Here is a 19871-nt window from a genome sequence, read left to right on the forward strand (position 1 = left end):
GCTCTGATATCAAACACAGGAGGCTGACTGGTCTACAGAGGATGCTGGCCAAGGCTCCTGGCACTTATCTCCCCATCAACCCACCAAAGCTGTAAATCGGGCCAGTTGACTACTCTGCCTAATGCTCATGTTTTACCGTAATTGCCAACTTTGCCCCGTGACCTATATTCCCAGTCTCCAAGCTAAGCAGGATAGGAATTGTCCTGAACCCTCCAGGACAAGGTTGGATATCGGTTGCACTGGAGCTGGTTAGACATAGTATGGGCAAGATTTTGATCACAGGAATTGCAATATCCAAACATCCTTACATTACCCACTACGAGTCACTGTACAGAGCTTTAGCTTACCCTCTAATCATTTTACCTTCATGAAATATGCGTTTTTATCCTCTACCTTATTCTGTGACCACATCATTCACAAATGTCACGTTCTGCGGAAAGACAAAGGTCAGTATTTTATTTGTCTGGGGGTCTTATTGATGCTGCATTCAGGCTGCCTTCGCTGTAGCACTGCCATGAGCAATAAAACCAAAAAATAAACTTACACATCTGAAACTCCACATCCTGGTACATTCAGAGGATGAGGCTTATGCTACCAAAATAATATATACAGGGACTGCATCATTCTGCTAACATGCAATACTTTAAAGTAAGAAAAATAGGGAGCTTCTTTCCTCTTTCCATTTAGGAGAATGTGCCAGTAACTATAATTTCAGTCAGCTCTGGTTTAAAACCTACTGAGATTAAGGCAGGAGTCACCGAGTAGATCCATAGAGCTGGAAAAGATAACAGAAGTGTAGCTTTATAATATTTCAGGATCTCTCTTTAGGCCGCCCAGGGACTGATTTACCTGGAGACATACAGAACTCTTCATAATAACAGATTTCTTTACCTTTAAATTAGTAGTGCCATCATGAGCAGCTGGTAGAACATGCAGTTGTGATGGAGACAATGTTGTTGGTAATTTTATAGCCATCAATGGGTACCAAGCCAACAGTCTCTCTGGGGTATTTGGCAAACATAGCTTAATATCTGCCCATGAAGTCCAGCACTTTACAATGCACTGTACGGCATGCATTATAGCTAGAACACATTTATTATTTATAAAATATTTTACCAGGAAACATACATTGAGATTTCTCTCGGTTTCAAGTATATCCTGGGTACACATATTGAGCTATTGTACAGCACAGAGGCATGTGGCGTTACTTTACCAAAGATACAAGCTACTCGTATATCTTATAGTCACAGGACTACAAGATAAACAACGGGATACTCTAGCACCAAAACAACTACAGCTTAGCGAAACATTTAGGTGTGTAGATGATGCCCCTGCAATCTCACTGCTCAAGTCTCTGCCATTTAGTTAAATGACTTTGTTTATGCAGCCCTAGCAAGACCTTTCCTGGCAGAGGCTCACATAGCCAACAGGGAAAGAACATTTAAAAAAAAAAAAAATTCCATCAGACCTTCCTTGACTTCGAAATTATGTCCTGCACAGTTAATTAAAAACACACACACACGAGGCTGCTGCAGACTCTAGTGAGCCATTAGATTATGAAATAAGGAATTATAAATTAAGACACTGAATAAGGGAAACTAAAAAAATATAAACTAAAATTTAGACTCCTATTCACAAAGTGTGTAGGGAGATGCAAGTCACATGCACAAAAGTGGCTTCATTAAGATAAAGTTATTTTGGTGCTTAGTGTCCCTTTAAGGCCCATGACCGGATAGGTGTCAAAACAATACTGATGAACAGCACCTTCAGGACACTTTTTTGATTGAGTAAATGTATTTTAGTAAAATCTCACTAGCTACTACTATAAAACTTCAAAATGGCAATCAAAAATACAATAAAGGGGAAAATTATAGAAAGCTAAAATTAAAATGCATAAAAATCTCATCACTTTGCTAAATAATGAATAATCCACTGAGTGGCAAGACACGTGGTATCCCCCGAGAGGAAACCGCTAGAATAATGCGAACCAGCTACAAGTGATGGGAGCAATAGAAGCGTTTGCTTACAACAAGAATACCAACCTTCTATAGACAAAGGGAAAAAAAGCCGACTCACCAGTACGGCCGTGCTGTGGTCGAGTAAAGGATAATCACTAAACAGACTGTTGGCACACAATAGAAAGAATCCTGGACATATAGATCCTGCTGACTCTGGGAGGGACCGGTGACATTAACTGATGTAAAGTTATGCTCCTGTAACGTCTCAATGACCTCTTCAGGGAAAAGTGCTGACAGTCAATAAAGTCACATAGTAGCATCAGCACATTACAACTCTAATTGCACTTAAAATATAAATAAAATATTGGATTTTAAATAACCCATACATTTACGTAACCTAATATAGCACGTTTAAAATTTTTATAATAAAAAATAAGTAATGTTTAAATTAAATCTACTACAGAATTTGAAAGGGTTACTCCAAGGACCATGACCACTTGAGTGATTTGAGCTGGTCATGGTGTTTGGAGTCTGACTGTGTAATGTTTCAGTAAGAAACACGGCGCACGTAGACTGGGATTACTTTACGACAGAGGTTACAGAGTTATGCAAGCTCTAGGCTGGGTAATGTTAAATCTGTGCATAAAATGGCATCGTTCATCAGTACGCACAGCATGCTAGAGAGATAACCAGTGGCAGCACCCCCCGCCCCACGTCCAAGTCCTCCCCCCCATCCAGGACTTCAGGGCGCTTCTTCCTCCATTGAAGGGAAAACGTGGCCTTGTGGGATCGCAGGTAGGTTTGCCCTTGTTTGAACCATGCCTACAAGCGTTTTCTACATTCAGAATGACTGCTTTAAACCGCAATGGGCTAGTGTCTTGAAATAACAGAGAGAAGGCAGTAACAGTCTTTTTAATGCTTTATTCATTGATTAAAAGATTAAACATTTAACATAAACCAAACAGTCATTTCAAACATTTCGGCTGGTTTCCTCATATTTGTCAGTTCTGTTTCCCCCCCTACCCCATTTTATCCGATCGCATTTCTAAGATAAAATATCACCACATCTGGCGTGTTAATCCCCACGCACTGTGCCGGTGGATCCTCTATACTGATGTACATATAAAATCTGCATGGTATGTGCTCACTGGAGACAAAACAGCGCACACCTGTCAAAGGTCATATTTTAAATATAAGATGGTAAAACCATTTGTAAAACACATATAAACTATTTTTTTTCCATAAATAGAATCATATCCGGACATCTGTTGCATAAATGGATTTCCAAAGCGTACAGTGGAGTAGCCAGGTCTCAGCACTGCTGGGCACCCGTGATGGCCACTAGCTTGTTATTATTGCAGACTGTCCTTTTTTTTTATCATTAAATGCACAACATTCGTACCACTTAAAACTGGGTTCAGATGGAAGTCTCACAGAGACCACGTCCGTACCGCGGTTGCCCTGAAACAGTTAAATCGGCTTTTAAAGCCGCTCAGATATAACAAGGTATTAAAACAAACGTCATGGAATGTTTTATCATTGCATTCTAGCAGCTTCCACCAGTGATCGAACAAGCTTGTATATCGTTCTCTCTCTTTACATTCTCTAGTCACAGTGAAACAGGTGCATGTTAGTGTAGGTTCTGAGGTTGTGACAGAGTCACAGCACAGCTGCGTACTGCAGGTTATATTCCAACCTTTTGTGGTTTTTTTTTTTCCTTTTTCAAATTACAATCTAGCAGCGCTCTTGCCGGTCTGGTGGTGACCGGGCCCTGCCAGGATGTGGGCACTTCATTCATTATTTTAATCTATTCTTTGGCAGCTGAAACAGGTGCTGACAGAGAAAATCCAGTGACTCAATTGCCAGGGATCTCATGACTAAAAGAAGACTGAAACAAAAAAACAAAAGGAAAGGAAAAAAAAAAAAAAAGGATAAGGAAAAGTTTGCTTACACATGTATCAATACTTAGCTCTGGTAAGTTTGCTCCCCAAAAGTGAAGTCTCTTTTCTCTTTTATAAGAAGAAAGCCAAGACAACCTAAATCTATTTCAGGGAGCGGAAACAAAAAAACGTCATGCTCTGGAAGTTGAGTTGAAGGGAAAAAATAAGAAGATTGGAGTGCCACAGAGTTGCACATAGAGAGGCTAATTATTCACACGAAGACCTTAAAGTTGTAACAATACAAAGAATCAAAGTACTTGATTGGAATTCTAGTTTTCCGCCGAGTTGCCTTTTTAGTCATATTTGTCCTCAGAAATCTGCAACGTTTTCTTCTTTACCAAGTAAAAAGCAAGTCTGTAAAATACATAACTGTGCATTGTATACATACCCACAGGGATACAGATATTTAAAAAAATAATGATTTGGATCCTGAGCAAAAGCACTCAACACGTACAGATAAAAAGCACACGAATGCATATTTACTTGGTAAAAAAAAAAAAAAATGCACGTACGAAGGGTATTTCGCAACCTGAGAAAAAAAAAAAACAACTTTGTATGTTCTCCTAAGCATCTGATAACGGACCATTCTCCACGTGCAGGCCTTATGAACGCCTGCAAAACATTTTGTTTTCAGTGAAGAAGGGCCCAAGAAGTCTCCATGGGCGCAACATAATTCTCATTATCTTTGCACCATATATATATATATATATATTTATATATATATAAAAAAAAAACAAAAAAAAACTAAACACTCAACCTCTCTGTTTTTTTCAAGTATCCTCAATTTAGAGACCGAACACATTTCAAGAGTCCCTGCACATTATAGGTTTCTCTTGGATAAAACCTATTTATTGGTCTCCAGAAAGGCAACGCAACTTATAGCACGTAGACAATAAAATGAATAAATCCTTTAGGTAAGTGCTCTCAATCTTAGCTGCACCATTTTCGGGTGCAGCTTATCCATACAGGCTTCCAGAGTAGAAGAACGGATGCTCTATACCACAGGCTGCTGCGTTAGGGCGCCCACGAGAAATACTTCAAACTGCGAAAGCCCCAAAAAGATGGCAGACGCTTCCCAACTTCTAAACCAATACCCAACTTTTTCCTAGTTTGTTTTGATCAAGAAGTAGATACACACAATTTTATATAGCTAATACTGATTAAACACAGCACAAAAAGGTTAATTCACACTACTAAGAAAAAACAAAAAAAAAAAAAACCTGAAAAATAACCCTATTTGCATATGTAACCACAGGAAAAATTGCTAGGAAGAAAAAAAAAAAAACATTTAAAAAAATTAAAAAAAAAAAAAAAAAAGGAAAAAGAAAAGGGGAAAAAAAAAAAAAAAAAAAAAGGAAAAAGTTGGGGAAATAGCTAAATGCCTTCGCTGAAGTTTTGCATCTCTCTGTAAAAGTGGCGGGCAGGTTCTGTGAATACGCTAAGCAGCTCGATGTCCATCACGGCACGCCATGGTCGAGCAAGTCCAATTGACACCTGCTCTATGAGATTATGCACCGGATCCACATCTTGATCAGCGAGCTCACTTTGGTCAAAGTCTATGCTTTCTTCTGTCACTTCCAGCATCTTGAGATCAGGCCCTCGCAGGCGAGCAATTGCTATTAGGTTGTGCGCCCAAACCGTATAACCTGAATAATGAGAAGAAAAAAAAAAAAACAAAGGTTTGTCAGGGCAGAAAAAGTCGGTGCCAAACAGGTTATTAACCCCTTAAAGACCAAACTTCTGGAATAAAAGGGAATTATGACGTGTCACACACGTCATGTGTCCTTAAGGGGTTAAAGCAATGCAAGGCATTTAGATTTCTGCTGCGATTAGGACAAGTGATGTTTAAAGCAGCAACACCTAACATGATGAAAGTGAAAAACACAAATCCTGAAGATCCAACGTATAGTTTGGGAACATTTTCATTTAAGTTTTAGTGGATCATTTCAAACTATTTCACTGATTAAAGTTATGAAAGTCAAAATGTTAAGCCCTAAGTACTAGCCAAGCTTTAGAAGTCACTTGCCATTTCAAAGCTAGAGAGTACATGGAGCACTCATGAAGGGTGAACTTCTATTCTATAGGTCCACATTTTTATTTGCCAATTGCTAGTGGCAAATGGAAATATTAAAGCCCTGATCTAGCCACTATATGGGTTAAATCCGCTATGTATCTTATTCATACGTTTAACAAAATGTAATAAACAAAGCCTTGCCCTGAGACTAATTTTATTACTTAAAGTAGCTTGTTGGATTTTGTCATTGGAGGCTTCAAATAGACATACTTTAAAGGGACACTAACAAAAATCCGGAATAAGTCTCCGCACACAAGGGCTCAACGTTTGGCAGTTTTATTGGATCTCCGTTTATAACAGCAATGTGTCGACATTGAGGACCTCAGTGTGAGGTCGAAAAGTTGCTGTTGCACACAAAGATCCAATAAAACTGCCGTACATTGAGCACTTGTGTGCTGGGATTTCTCTGGGATCAGACAGTCTCACTGCTGATTGGCTTAGAGTGTCAGCTCCCCATTCAAATACGGCTTAAGAAAAACTAAGCATGTTTCTCAAGCGGTTTCTTCAATGTGACTGGTTTAAAGCGTTATTTGAGACTCTAAGACAATCAGCAGGGCCTCTGTCCAAGGTTTCCCATTTTCAAAAGAACAGAAAAGTGGATGTGGAGGGTGCAGAGCTAAAACGGCACTAGAGAGAGGATTTGGGGTTAAACTGTTTGTTAATGGTTTAACTCCTAATGATACGCTGGCAGACATCCTGAAGTGGTTATGGTGCATGGAGTTTCGCTTTAAAGGGACACTATAGTCACCCAGACCACTTCAGCTCAATGAAGTGGTCTGGGTGCCAGTTCCCTCAGGTTTTAACCCTTCAGATACAAACATAGCAGTTTCAGAGAAACTACTATGTTTACATTTGGGGTTAATCCAGCCTCTAGTGGTTGTCTTCCTGACAGCCACTAGAGGCGCATCTGCAACACTGGAGGAATATTATGCCTCCATCGCGCAGAACGTCCATAGGAAAGCATTGATAAATACTTTCCTATGGACACTTTGATCGCGTGTGCGGCACTTGCTGCGCATGCGCATTCGGCTCCGCTGACGTCGGCGGGGGAGTAGAGGTCACCAGGGCCGAGGGAGCCCGGTGCTGGAATAAGGTAAGCTGCTGAAGGGGTTTTTATCCCCAAGTCCATGGAGCAAGCATAGGGAACCAACAGTTCCTGGTATCGGTTTACACAGACAATGTACTCCTCACATTGACCAACCTGGCACCATGCAGGCCCCAATTCCACTCCTCACCTCTTTCGTGGCCATATCAGGCTACACGGTGAACATGAGCAAATCCAGCGCTCTCCCCATAGTTCTCTCGGCGGCGGACATGGCGCAAATAGAAAGCTCCTATCACATCTAAACTTCATACACATCCATTACCGTATATACTCGAGTATAAGCAGAGTTTTTCAGCACATTTTTTGTGCTGAAAACCCCCAACTAGGCTTATACTCGAGTCAATAGTCTGTATTATGGCTATTTGCATTGCCATAATACAGACTGGGGCTGTGGGGGCTGCAGAGCTCTTACTTACCTCTCCTGCAGCTCCTGTCAGCATTATCCTCCTCCGTGCCGTCCGTTCAGCACCTCGGTCAGCTCCCAGTGTAAATCTCGCGAGAGCCGCGGCTCTCGTGAGACTTACAGTGTGAGCTGACAGAAGAGCTGAACGGACGGCGCGGAGGAGGAGAGAGCTGACAGGAGCTGCAGGAGAGGTAAGTAACATCTCTGCAGCCCCCCTCCCCCCCCCACTGAACTACCAATCCCACTGGACCACCAGGGAAGGAGCCCCCCTCCCTGGCACGCTAGCAAGCAGGGAGGGGGGACAAAAAAAATTTATCATAGTAATAAAAATAAATTAATTAATAATATAAAAAAAAAAAATAAATATACAATAATAAAAATAGTAATAAAAAAAATTATTTAACAAAAAAAATTAAAATAATAATAATATAATAATAAAAAAAAAAAATATATAACAAAAAAATTAAAATAATAATAATAAAAAAATATATTAAAATGCCTACCCCCCACCAAGGCTCTGCATCACACACACACACACTGCATTCATATACACACTGCATTCACACACACACACTGCACTCACACTGCATTCATATACACACTGCATTCACACTCTGCACCCATACACACACTCTGCACCCATACACACACTCTGCACCCATACACACACTCTGCACCCATACACACACTCCAATCCTGCTCAACTTCATCAATTGGACTACACACCCATGATAAACACATTGATCTCCGATATGGAGACTTGGGCAGACAAACCTCTATCCTGGACAGGCAGAATTCACTCCATCAGGATGAACATTCTCCCTTGAATACTTTTCCTCTTTCAGGCTCTACCTCTCCCTATATAAAATCATGACCTAGCCCCCCTTCCAGAAAGCAATAGGCAGTTTCATATGCCACGACAAAAGACAGAGTCTCTGGCAACACACTCTATAGGCCAAAAACCAGAGGGGCATTTGGTCTACCCCACCTCCACTTTAACTACCTATTGGCCCAACTGATGCAAATAACCCTCTGGCACTCCCCCCTGACAGCAGGCGATAGGTAGATCTGGAATCCCTATTGATGGGATCAGACCTTCCTCAATTCTCTTGTGAACAGACTGTCCATCCGTAACCAACTTTATCCAGATTTTGGATAAATTGGTACATAAATTCGGGCTGATCTCCCCTTCACCGCTTACCCCTATATACCGCAACAGGGCCTTTGTCCCAGCCATGAGGGCCAGAGACTTTAGAGGCATGGAAAATGCGGGGCTGCAGAGATTATATCACCTATACCACAGCGGAGCCATAGTGACTTTCTCAGAACTGCATTGCAGAACTACCCTGACTCCAGCTGACTTCTTTAGATATCTCCAAATTCGTAACTTTGCAGGCCAATCCGCCGTTAGAACAGCAGCACAAGCCCAAACATATGGAATGCTGAAATCTAACAAAAAGGCATGATCACTCGACTCTACTCCCACCTCTGCTCCAATGCTAAAGCCTGGGGTGACCTTCACTATGTCTATGTTGGAGAGACTGCGGGTCTAAGGGAACCTATACACATGTAGTGGAGCTGCCTGAAAGTCTCTAAATTTTGACTGGAGGCACTCATATCCCAAATTTTCCCTAAACATATAGACCTGAACCAATGGGCTTTCCTGCTCACTAAGCCACTTAACAACTGGACCAGGGTGGAGCAGCAACTTAACAAAATTACGCTAGCCGCTAGGTGGGCCTTCGCTCAAGACTGGCTGAAATCCACTACCCCTCCCATGAATACAGTTATTCTTAAAATTAAAGAACAATTCATCATGGACAAACTAATGGCCCGGGTCCGAGGGTCCATGAAGACCTTCACTAAAGTCTAGGAACCCTGGGAAAGCTATGTGAATGTCTGATGGGAAACACCCCCTGCGCTCACCTCCTCCCCTAGAGGACCTATAGATACTCCACTGTACGGCACTGTCCAGAGACTCCTCCCACCTGTCTTATCTCCCCCTTTCTCCTTGACTCTCTCACATCCCTCCTCTTGGTATTTTCCCATTACTTCCAAAACCCTCGAAAGACAGGGACAGATTGTTACTCATATTGTTATCTCAATCTTGGCATGTATACATACCTGGTAAAATCTCCTATACTATGAGTTGTGCTCTGTATCGCCATCTTTAGCTACCTAGACCATACACCGCTCCCCCACCAAGGGCAACTTGGAAGCTTTATAGCCGCTAAAAACTTGTGACATAGATGGTCAATGTATACCCCCCTCCGATGTCTGATACCTTACACTTTGTTTTATTATTACCCAACTCTGTATTTTTATTGTGTATGCCAATATGTACATCCTTTGTAATGTCTTCCGTGTTTCTTTTGGAGACAAAATAAAATTAAAAATAAATAAATAAATAAAAAAGACTGAAAAGTTTTGCAGATATTTACTTACCATGAATTGCCAGAAGGGAGAGCCGCATGCACCTCCAAGCCAAGAGAACCAAAGGATCTTCATTTCTATTTTCACTGAGGTCCGGAAATCCAGACATATCGTTGACATCGTTCATCAAGATGAAGTGAGTTAGGAATGTATCATATTGTCTGGTTATGAGATCAACAACTGCTCCAGATACGTAGGTCAGGTAGCTATCAAAGTGAATTCTCTCCAGTGGTATACTAGGCTTCAGGATTCTAAGCATATCATCGCTCTTGACATCGAATGCCATCATGTAGACACGGAGATTGGCGCTATTTCGAGTGAGGGCCTTCCAATCCTCGTCTTCAGGCATTTTGTTCAAGGTCTTAGTCTTCAGTGAAGTGTGGTGGACCAGAAGAGATAGTCTATGCAAAGGCACATGGTTATTGTTGGCCAACACTCTCGCCATTTCTGCTGTAAAGTCACAAAAGTCTAATGCAAGGGAACGCAGATGAACAAAGCGCTCCAATTCAATGGCGGTTATTAAGGTGGTGCTCGCAGGACTGTGATTATCCAGTAAACTTAGATGTTCAATGGTGTTTGCCACTGGATTGGTTAGTGAAGACAAAGAGGTCGGTGTGACTATCTCCAACATGAACCCACAGGAAAGCCACTTTAATTGTCTACTGTTTGCCAGTATCTCCACAAAAAGCTGCTGAATCCTAATAAACAAAAGAAAAAAAAAGTAAGAAATTAATTTTCAATATATATGAGCCAGTCCATCTCAAGTGTTCAAATAATTGTAAAATTGGTTACTTGACCATATTTAATTGACTTTTTTGCATGCTTACCTCTATGTATTGGTATTGCCAGATCCCATGTTTATTACTTTTCCTAGCTAATCATGGCAGCATATATAAACTGTTGTGTTTGTATATGCTGCCACGATTAATAGCCAGGAAAAGAAAACTACGGTAAGTATGAATACATTTGTCCATTTTATTTTACTTGGTTTAACTACGACGGCGATCTTTGTGTCCTGGTGAATGAAACATTTTGGTTATACAGTTGCAGACTAGCTCCTTGGGCCAAACACGGATCTTTAAATATGTACATATAGCTTGTATTGTGCTCTAGACATTTTGCACATTTTTGTTCCTTGGACTTCGAAAATGTAATGCTCAAGATCACAGAGTTTAACTTTTAGAGTCAATTTATAAGAGAAGGCTTTGAGTCTCAATTCTAAATTTGCTTTACTGGGTACCTAGGCAAGTACAGTGTGCATGCAGGACACTTCAGCCTGGAGATTTTTAATATTTTTTTAATGGGGCAAGTAAGTGCAATTTCCCCTCACTTTCAGGTTGAATATGCTGGTGGGGACCAGATAGGATCCTGACAATTTCACAGATATAAGTCCTCTATGGCGGCATTCTGCTGGTTAGAGTGCCAGGGCCAATAGAAATCAGGGAGAAGCTACTTTATTAATTCATGCAGTTGGCAAACGAACAGATAGAATGTAACAAAAACGATAAATATTTTATAGTAATTAAATCCATGATTAACATACAATAGTGTGTACTTGTAATGGAGGTCTAAAATGTTAGTGCATCTGATAAGGGCAATGGTGAAGTGTGATTTATCATGATATGAATAGATTTTAATACGTATTGCGAGCGCTTTTCTATTTTCTAGTGTCAATGTAACACAGAAAAGACAAAGTTATTAGAATTGCCAACACACACCCAATTATTGGGAGAGCACGCAGTGACTGTATGGAGATAGAGTTACACTATGCCTTACACCATACCAAGGATCGAGTGCAGTTATTGGCAGAGAACGCAGTGACTGTTCGGAGATAGAGTTACACTATGCCTTACACCATACTAGGGATCGAGTGCAGTTATTGGCAGAGAACGCAGTGACTGTTTGGAGATAGAGTTACACTATGCCTTACACCATACCAGGGATCGAGTGCAGTTATTGGCAGAGAACGCAGTGACTGCATGGAGATAGAGTTACACTATGCCTTACACCATACCAGGGATCGAGTGCAGTTATTGGCAGAGAACGCAGTGACTGTTTGGAGATAGAGTTACACTATGCCTTACACCATACCAGGGATCGAGTGCAGTTATTGGCAGAGAACGCAGTGACTGTTTGGAGATAGAGTTACACTCTGCCTTACACCATACCAGGGATCGAGTGCAGTTATTGGCAGAGAACGCAGTGACTGTTTGGAGATAGAGTTACACTCTGCCTTACACCATACCAGGGATCGAGTGCAGTTATTGGCAGAGAACGCAGTGACTGTTTGGAGATAGAGTTACACTCTGCCTTACACCATACCAGGGATCGAGTGCAGTTATTGGCAGAGAACGCAGTGACTGCATGGAGATAGAGTTACACTCTGCCTTACACCATACCAGGGATCGAGTGCAGTTATTGGCAGAGAACGCAGTGACTGTTTGGAGATAGAGTTACACTATGCCTTACACCATACCAGGGATCGAGTGCAGTTATTGGCAGAGAACGCAGTGACTGTTTGGAGATAGAGTTACACTCTGCCTTACACCATACCAGGGATCGAGTGCAGTTATTGGCAGAGAACGCAGTGACTGCATGGAGATAGAGTTACACTCTGCCTTACACCATACCAGGGATCAAGTGCAGTTATTGGCAGAGAACGCAGTGACTGCATGGAGATAGTTACACTTTGCCTTACACCATACCAAGGATCGAGTGCAGTTATTGGCAGAGAACGCAGTGACTGCATGGAGATAGAGTTACACTTTGCCTTACACCATACCAGGGGTCAAGTGCAGTTATTGGCAGAGAATGCAGTGACTCTCAGACTATTTCTGCGGTTTTGGTGTCTAGCAGTATATGTGGTTACTATGGCAGTTAATGTGTGATTGTATGTGGGATTCCTCTCTTGCAACTGTCATTAGTCTAATACTATCCTTACCTTTTGTGTCACTATACCCCACTCCCTCTAGCATGTAAACTCACTGAGCAGGGCCTTCAAATCCTCTGTTACTGTGTCACTATACCCCACTCCCTCTAGCATGTAAACTCACTGAGCAGGGCCCTCAATTCCTCTGTTACTGTGTCACTATACCCCACTCCCTTTAGCATGTAAACTCACTGAGCAGGGCCCTCAATCCCTCTGTTACTGTGTCACTATACCCCACTCCCTCTAGCATGTAAACTCACTGAGCAGGGCCCTCAATCCCTCTGTTACTGCGTCACTATACCCCACTCCCTCTAACATGTAAGCTCACCGAGCAGGCCCTAAATCCCTCTGTTACTGTGTCACTATACCCCACTCACTCTACCATGTAAGCTCACCGAGCAGGGCCTCAATCCCTCTGTTACTGTGTCACTATACCCCACTCTCTCTAGCATTTAAACTCACTGAGCAAGGCCCTTAATCCCTCTGTAACCGTCACTATACCCCACTCTCTCAAACATGTAAACTCACTGAGCAGGGCCCTCAATCCCTCTGTTACTGTCACTATACCCCACTCCCTCTAGCATGTAAACTCACTGAGCAGGGCCCTCAATTCCTCTGTTACTGTCACTATACCCCACCCCCTCTAACATGTAAACTCACCGAGCAGGGCCTCAATCCCTCTGTTACTGTGTCACTATACCCCACTCCCTCTAACTTGTAAACTCAATGAGCAGGCCCTCGATCCCTCTGTTACTGTGTCACTATACCCCACTCCCTCTAGCATGTAAACTCACTGAGCAGGGCCCTCAACCACTCTGTTCCTGTTTGTCCAACTTGTCTGGTTACAACTACATGTCTGTTCGTCCACCCACTGTAAAGCGCTGCGGAATTTGTTGGCGCTATATAAATAATAATAAGCCTGTCTGTGCATGGGGGATGTCTGGCAGTGTGTTTCAGTGTCTGTGTATCCCATGAACGTATCTGGAATGTATATCTCTGTCTGTCTGTCTGTCATCAGTTAAACATTTCCTGCATATTTGTTGTTTGTTTGGGGTGAACATCTGCATTGTTTTGTCAATAAACACCAAGCATTTTTTTTTGTAAGAGAAATTCCAGGTAAAATATTTTATGAAATAGTTAAGAAGTTTGTGATTTATATCACATGATTCAAAATGTACACTGGAAAACATGTTTTTGTCAATAATTTAGCATGTGCTGAATATATAAAGGTTTTTAACGGGAAACTACAGAGTTGCTGAAGGAATAAGTGGTGTGCAGTAGAGATGTTCTAGAGATTGAACATGTTTCCTATACTCTAGCGTTGTCCTATGATGAAATGCGTGTGTGCGCGCATGTTCAGGACACCTTGTGATTTGCATCGTGTGCTGCACTGTGCCATTAATGCCTAACAAAGGGCTTGACACATTTGCATTGAATCTAGGAGACAGTTTTTTTCAACAACAAAAATACAATTCTTAAAGGAACACTACAGTCACCAGAACCACTACAGCTTAATATATATATGTATATATATATTAAGCTGTATTTATTTGATACACTTCGACAGAGACACACACAGTCAAATACACACTCTCAAAGAAATAAAAATAAAATCTTTTGGACGTAGGAGGGTGTCTTTCCTGGGGTCTAGCAACCAGTTCCTGCGCAGCCTCTGCGCCGGGAGGAAGTGATTACAGTTCCCTCCACTTCCTCCCAGCGCACCGGCAGACAGAGAGCTGCACGGGGATTGAGACAGGAGGAGAATGGAATGGGCTGACCCATCGTACACGCCAGGACAAAATTGTGAGTCGCCATGGCAACATGGGATTTGTCAAATCCTGGCCCAACACAGGGTTAGGAAACCTTTTGAAGCTCTGTGCATTTAAGAATTACCCATCTTCATTACTGTGACACCCATATTGCTAGGATATAAGCATTTCTCTACTAGCGATTTCAACTTTGGGCTTTAAAAAAAGAAACCATTGAAGGGAAACTATAGTGCCAGAAACCAAGGCCCCCTCCCGCGGCGCTGAAGGGTTTAATAAACCCTTCAGTCACTTACCTGGATCCAGCGCCGATGTCCCTCGGCGCTGGCTCAGCTCCGCCCCACCGACGGGTGAGAACTAATGCGCATGCGTGGCAATGGCTACATTCGCATTAGGATCTCCCCATAGGAAAGCATTACTCAGTGAGTGGTAACCACATCAGTCCATCCTTGCAAGCACACTGTCTTGGCGTTATAATTGATTCTGACGCTACCAAGAAGCTTGTCCATGCTCTAGTAATTTTTCGCATGGATTATTGTAACTCTTTCCTAAGTGGTCTTCCCAAAAGTTGTATTGCCCCACTACAATCTGTAATCAATGCTGCCGCCAGACTGATTTTCCTCTCTAGTCGGTCCTCTCACAACTCACCCCTCTGTCAGTCCTTGCATTGGCTTCCTGTACCCTATAGGAGTCAATTCAAAGTGCTAATAAATACCTATAAAGCATTGACCAATTCTAGCCCGTCCTATATCTCTTCACAGATCCATAGGTATGCCCCTTCTCGGTCTCTCCGCTCTGCCGTGACCTTCTCCTGTCCACTGCTCGCACCCGTACGGCCAACTCACGCTTGCAGGACGTCTCGTGGGCGGCTTCTTCCTATGGAATAGCCTGCCTACCGCCATCAGACTCTCCCCTAGTCTTCAACCCTTTAAGAAGTGCCTTAAAACCCATCTCCTTAAGAAAGCTTATGGCCTCCCAGAGTAACCTCTACCTCACATACATGTCCCTTGCTCTCTCTTAAAGGGCAGCACTTTACTCTCTCCTCCAACTCTGCTTCACTCCCACCTTATTTGATTGCTATCTCCTGTCCTGTTGTGTTTTATACCCCACCTCCAATAGACTGTAAGCTCGTTTGAGCAGTCCTCTTTAATCTATCGTTCCTGTAAGTTTTTGTAATTGTCTCATTTATTGTTAAATCCCCCCTCTCATAATATTGTAAATCGCTACGGGCTATGCTGGCGCTATATAAATACCAATAATAATAATAATAATAATAATAAAGATAATATTAATGTAAAGGAAGCCACCATACTTACTGCCTGATTTTCTTGCCACCTGGATCCACCTTGTTTAGGTAGGCTTTTGTAATAGTGCCGTTTTGTTGCAAAATACTGATGTCGCCAAAAAGACTAAGTTTCTGAAGATTCCTATAAAATAAAGCAAATTGTGTAATTAGCAAAACGCAGCTCCCCAGGTAAAACACATTGTAGAAATTCACGACATGCCTTCTTTGCAAGGTTGGACAGATTCACTTGAACGGATGTGCGAGGTGAGGAAGTCCCTACAGGGAGCAGCTAGATGAGAGCTGGCATGGAGTACTCCAAAACCATTTAAAGGAACACTATAGTCACCTAAATTACTTTAGCTAAATAAAGCAGTTTTAGTGTATAGATCATTCCCCTGCAATTTCACTGCTCAATTCACTGTCATTTAGGAGTTAAATCACTTTGTTTCTGTTTATGCAGCCCTAGCCACACCTCCCCTGGCTATGATTGACAGAGCCTGCATGAAAAAAAAACTGGTTTCACTTTCAAACAGATGTAATTTACCTTAAATAATTGTATCTCAATCTCTAAATTGAACTTTAATCACATACAGGAGGCTCTTGCAGGGTCTAGCAAGCTATTAACATAGCAGGGGATAAGAAAATCTTAATTAAACAGAACTTGCAATAAGGAAAGCCTAAATAGGGCTCTCTTTACAGGAAGTGTTTATGGAAGGCTGTGCAAGTCACATGCAGGGAGGTGTGACTAGGGTTCATAAACAAAGGGATTTAACTCCTAAATGGCAGAGGATAGAGCAGTGAGGCTGCAGGGGCATGTTCTATACACCAAAACTGCTTCATTAAGCTAAAGTTGTTCAGGTGACTATAGTGTCCCTTTAACAGGAAACTGGAAAATGTCTACCGTAGACTCATGGTACCATAAGAACTACATTGAGTAGTTATAATACATTAAGCTGTAGGGACTATGGGGTGTAGAGTGTACCTTATCGTTTAAAAGAGTATTATTCGATAACATATCAAAGTTTTCCTGTGTTACAATTTCTTACTATCCAGTAATAGAGGTAAGTACCCCTGTGGCCCCGGTTAGTAATAGCGGTAGGTATCCCTGTGGCCCCGGTTAGTAATAGCGGTAGGTACCCCTGTGGCCCCGGTTAGTAATAGCGGTAGGTACCCCTGTGGCCCCGGTTAGTAATAGCGGTAGGTACCCCCTGTGGCCCTCACCCGTTGTTCCTGTTACCCAGCAGGTTAGTAATAGCAGTAAGTACCCCTGTGGCCCAGTAATAGCGGTAGGTACCCCCGAGGCCCCTCACCTGTTGTTCCTGTTACCCAGCAGGTTAGTAATAGCGGCAGGTACCCCTGTAGCCCTGGTTAGTTAGAGGTAGGTACCCCCTGTGGACCAGTAATAACAGCAGGTACCCCTGTGGCCCCTCACCTGTTCCTGTTACCCAGCAGGTTAGTAATAGCGGTAGGTACCCCTGTGGCTCCGGTCTGTTAGAGGTAGGTACCCCTGTTATAGCGGTAGGTACCCCTGTGGCCCCGGTTATTAATAGCGGTAGGTACCCCCGTGGCCCCCCTCACCTGTTGCCCAGGTTATAGCGGCAAGTACCCCCGTGGCCCCCCCTCACCTGTGGCCCCGGTTATAGCGGTAAGTATCCCCTGTGGCCCCCCTCACCTGTTGCCCCGGTTATATAGGTAGGTACCCCCCGTATCCCAGTAGTAGCGGTAAGTGGCCCCTCACCTGTTGCCCCGGATGCTGCTCAGCACACACAGGACCAGCTCCATGTAGGTTCTCAGGACCCCCAGCCAGCGGGCGGATTGCTGGGAGTCTCTCTGGGGCCCGGGGAGCAGTTCCGGGCTCTCCGCGGGGTCCTCGCACCAGCAGGAGGCGGGGCCGGCGGCGGGGGAGGCGGGGCCGGGCTCCGCGGGGGCGGGGTCGAAGGCGGAGCTTGACACGTAGTTATCGGCGGCAAACTCCACGCGGAGCTCGCGCACGAAGCAGCCGCACTTCCGCATGAGGAACTCGAGGCGGGGCCGCTCGGACAGCGCCACCCGCAGGCTCAGCCGCAGCTCCGGCCACAGCGCCGGGTAGAACAGGCAGTCCCGCCAGTGCGAGCAGCAGGCCGAGGCCCGCAGCCGGTCCGGGGCCGGCAGGAACGAGAAGATGTGAACGATGAGCTCGCTGGGGAGGGACGAGGCTCCCACATCCCCGCACAGAGCCATCCGAGCAGCGAGCGACCGACTGACCGAACCACCGAACCAGCCAGCCAGCTCCTCCCAGAGTGCACCGCGAGCCAGGCGAGACCACTGCGCACCGCCAGCGCGGGAACCCGAGCCGCGCGCACCGCCCGCACGGACTGACAGACCGGCCGAGCTCGGACACACTGCCAGCCGCCGGAGGGGAGACACGGGGCGAGCGGACACACAGCCGGGCAGCCCACACAGCGAAAACTCCACCCCTCCTCACAGACACTAATGGTACGCTCCAAGATGGCGGAGAGAGGCGTGACGTGCGCCGTGGGACCGTACCATGGGGGACGGAGGGGGGGACCGGGCTGGGATATGGGCGTGCGGCACGGGCACCGGTTACCGGAAGGCAGCGGTTTATTGAAGATACGTTTGTAATATCCGGTGAATGGTCACTGAACGCCTTACTGTGAGGGAGAGCGCAGGGCGACACCCCCTGGGAGATGTGAGGATGGTATGTCCCGGTGACAGGTGGGCGGGGCCGAGCTGGTTTATGGTCAGTGAATGGTTAGCTGAGCATGGGGCAGGGGCTGTGTGTCAATAATAATAATAATAATAATATTATAATAAAATAATAATATGGGACAGGGGCTGTGTGTCAATAATAATAATATTATAATAAAATAATATAATAATAATAATATGGGGCAGGGGCTGTGTGTCAATAATAATAATAATAAAATAATAATATGGGGCAGGAGCTGTGTCAATAATAATAATAATAATAATATTATAATAAAATAATATAATAATAATAATATGGGACAGGGGCTGTGTGTCAATAATAATAATATTATAATAAAATAATATAATAATAATAAAATAATAATATGGGGCAGGGGCTGTGTGTCAATAATAATAATAATAATAATATTATAATATAATAATAATAAAATAATAATATGGGGCAGGGGCTGTGTGTCAGTAATAATAATATAATAATAATAATATGGGGCAGGGGCTGTGTGTCAATAATAATAATATAATAATAATAATAATAATAAATTAATAATATGGGGCAGGGGCTGTGTGTCAATAATAATAATATTATAATAAAATAATATAATAATAAAATAATAATATGGGGCAGGGGCTGTGTGTCAATAATAATAATATTATAATAAAATAATATAATAATATGGGGCAGGGGCTGTGTGTCAATAATAATATAATAATAATAATAATAATATAGGGGAGGGACTGTGTGCCAATAATCATAATAATAATATAATAATAATAATAATAATAATAATAATATAATATGGGGCAGGGGCTCAGTGTCAATAATAATAATAATAATATAATATGGGGCAGGGACTGTGTGTCAATAATCATAATAATAATATAATAATATAATGATAATAATATAATAATAATAATATAATATGAGGTAGGGGCTGTGTGTCAGTAATAATATAATAATATGGGGCAGGGGATGTGTGTCAGTAATAATAATATAATATAATATGGGGCAGAGGCTGTGTGTCAGTAATAATAATAATAATAATATAATAAAAAAATAATATAATAATAATAATATAATATGGGACAGGGGCTGTGTGTCTGTAATAATAATTATATACTAGAAAAGCTACAATTTCTGGGGAAATTGTGAAGTGTTCTTGCCTCCACCAGTAGTCTACAACTGGAGTGGGCGGAGTAACTGTTATTATTTATTTATATAGCACATTTAATTGCAATGTTGTTGCCCAAAGTGCTTCACAGTTACATTAA

At 42.8% G+C, this 19871-nt stretch overlaps 1 protein-coding gene across 1 annotated transcript; it reads right to left on the bottom strand.

The window, feature by feature from the left end:
• Window positions 1-5220: 5220 nt before the first annotated feature.
• FBXO33 (F-box protein 33) lies at window positions 5221-18113 on the bottom strand. Its single transcript, XM_063439445.1, has 4 exons — window positions 17632-18113; window positions 15925-16035; window positions 9926-10611; window positions 5221-5544 (listed from the first exon to the last, which is right to left on the bottom strand). The coding sequence occupies exons 1-4, from the start codon at window positions 18111-18113 to the stop codon at window positions 5273-5275; spliced, it is 1551 nt and encodes a 516-aa protein (XP_063295515.1). The 3' UTR covers window positions 5221-5272.
• Window positions 18114-19871: the final 1758 nt, after the last annotated feature.

Source organism: Pelobates fuscus, chromosome 13 (genome assembly GCF_036172605.1).
Source record: "Pelobates fuscus isolate aPelFus1 chromosome 13, aPelFus1.pri, whole genome shotgun sequence".
Lineage (NCBI taxonomy): Eukaryota > Metazoa > Chordata > Amphibia > Anura > Pelobatidae > Pelobates > Pelobates fuscus.

Bases quoted from the DNA above. Each gene is read 5' to 3' on its own strand.
- FBXO33 (XM_063439445.1), bottom strand. From the start codon at position 18,113: ATGGCTCTGTGCGGGGATGTGGGAGCCTCGTCCCTCCCCAGCGAGCTC. The intron at 10,612-15,924 runs GTAAGTATGGTG...TTTGTTTATTAG, and splicing joins GGTGGCAAGAAAATCAGGCA to GATTCAGCAGCTTTTTGTGG. The intron at 5,545-9,925 runs GTAAGTAAATAT...CTCATTATTCAG, and splicing joins CTCCCTTCTGGCAATTCATG to GTTATACGGTTTGGGCGCAC.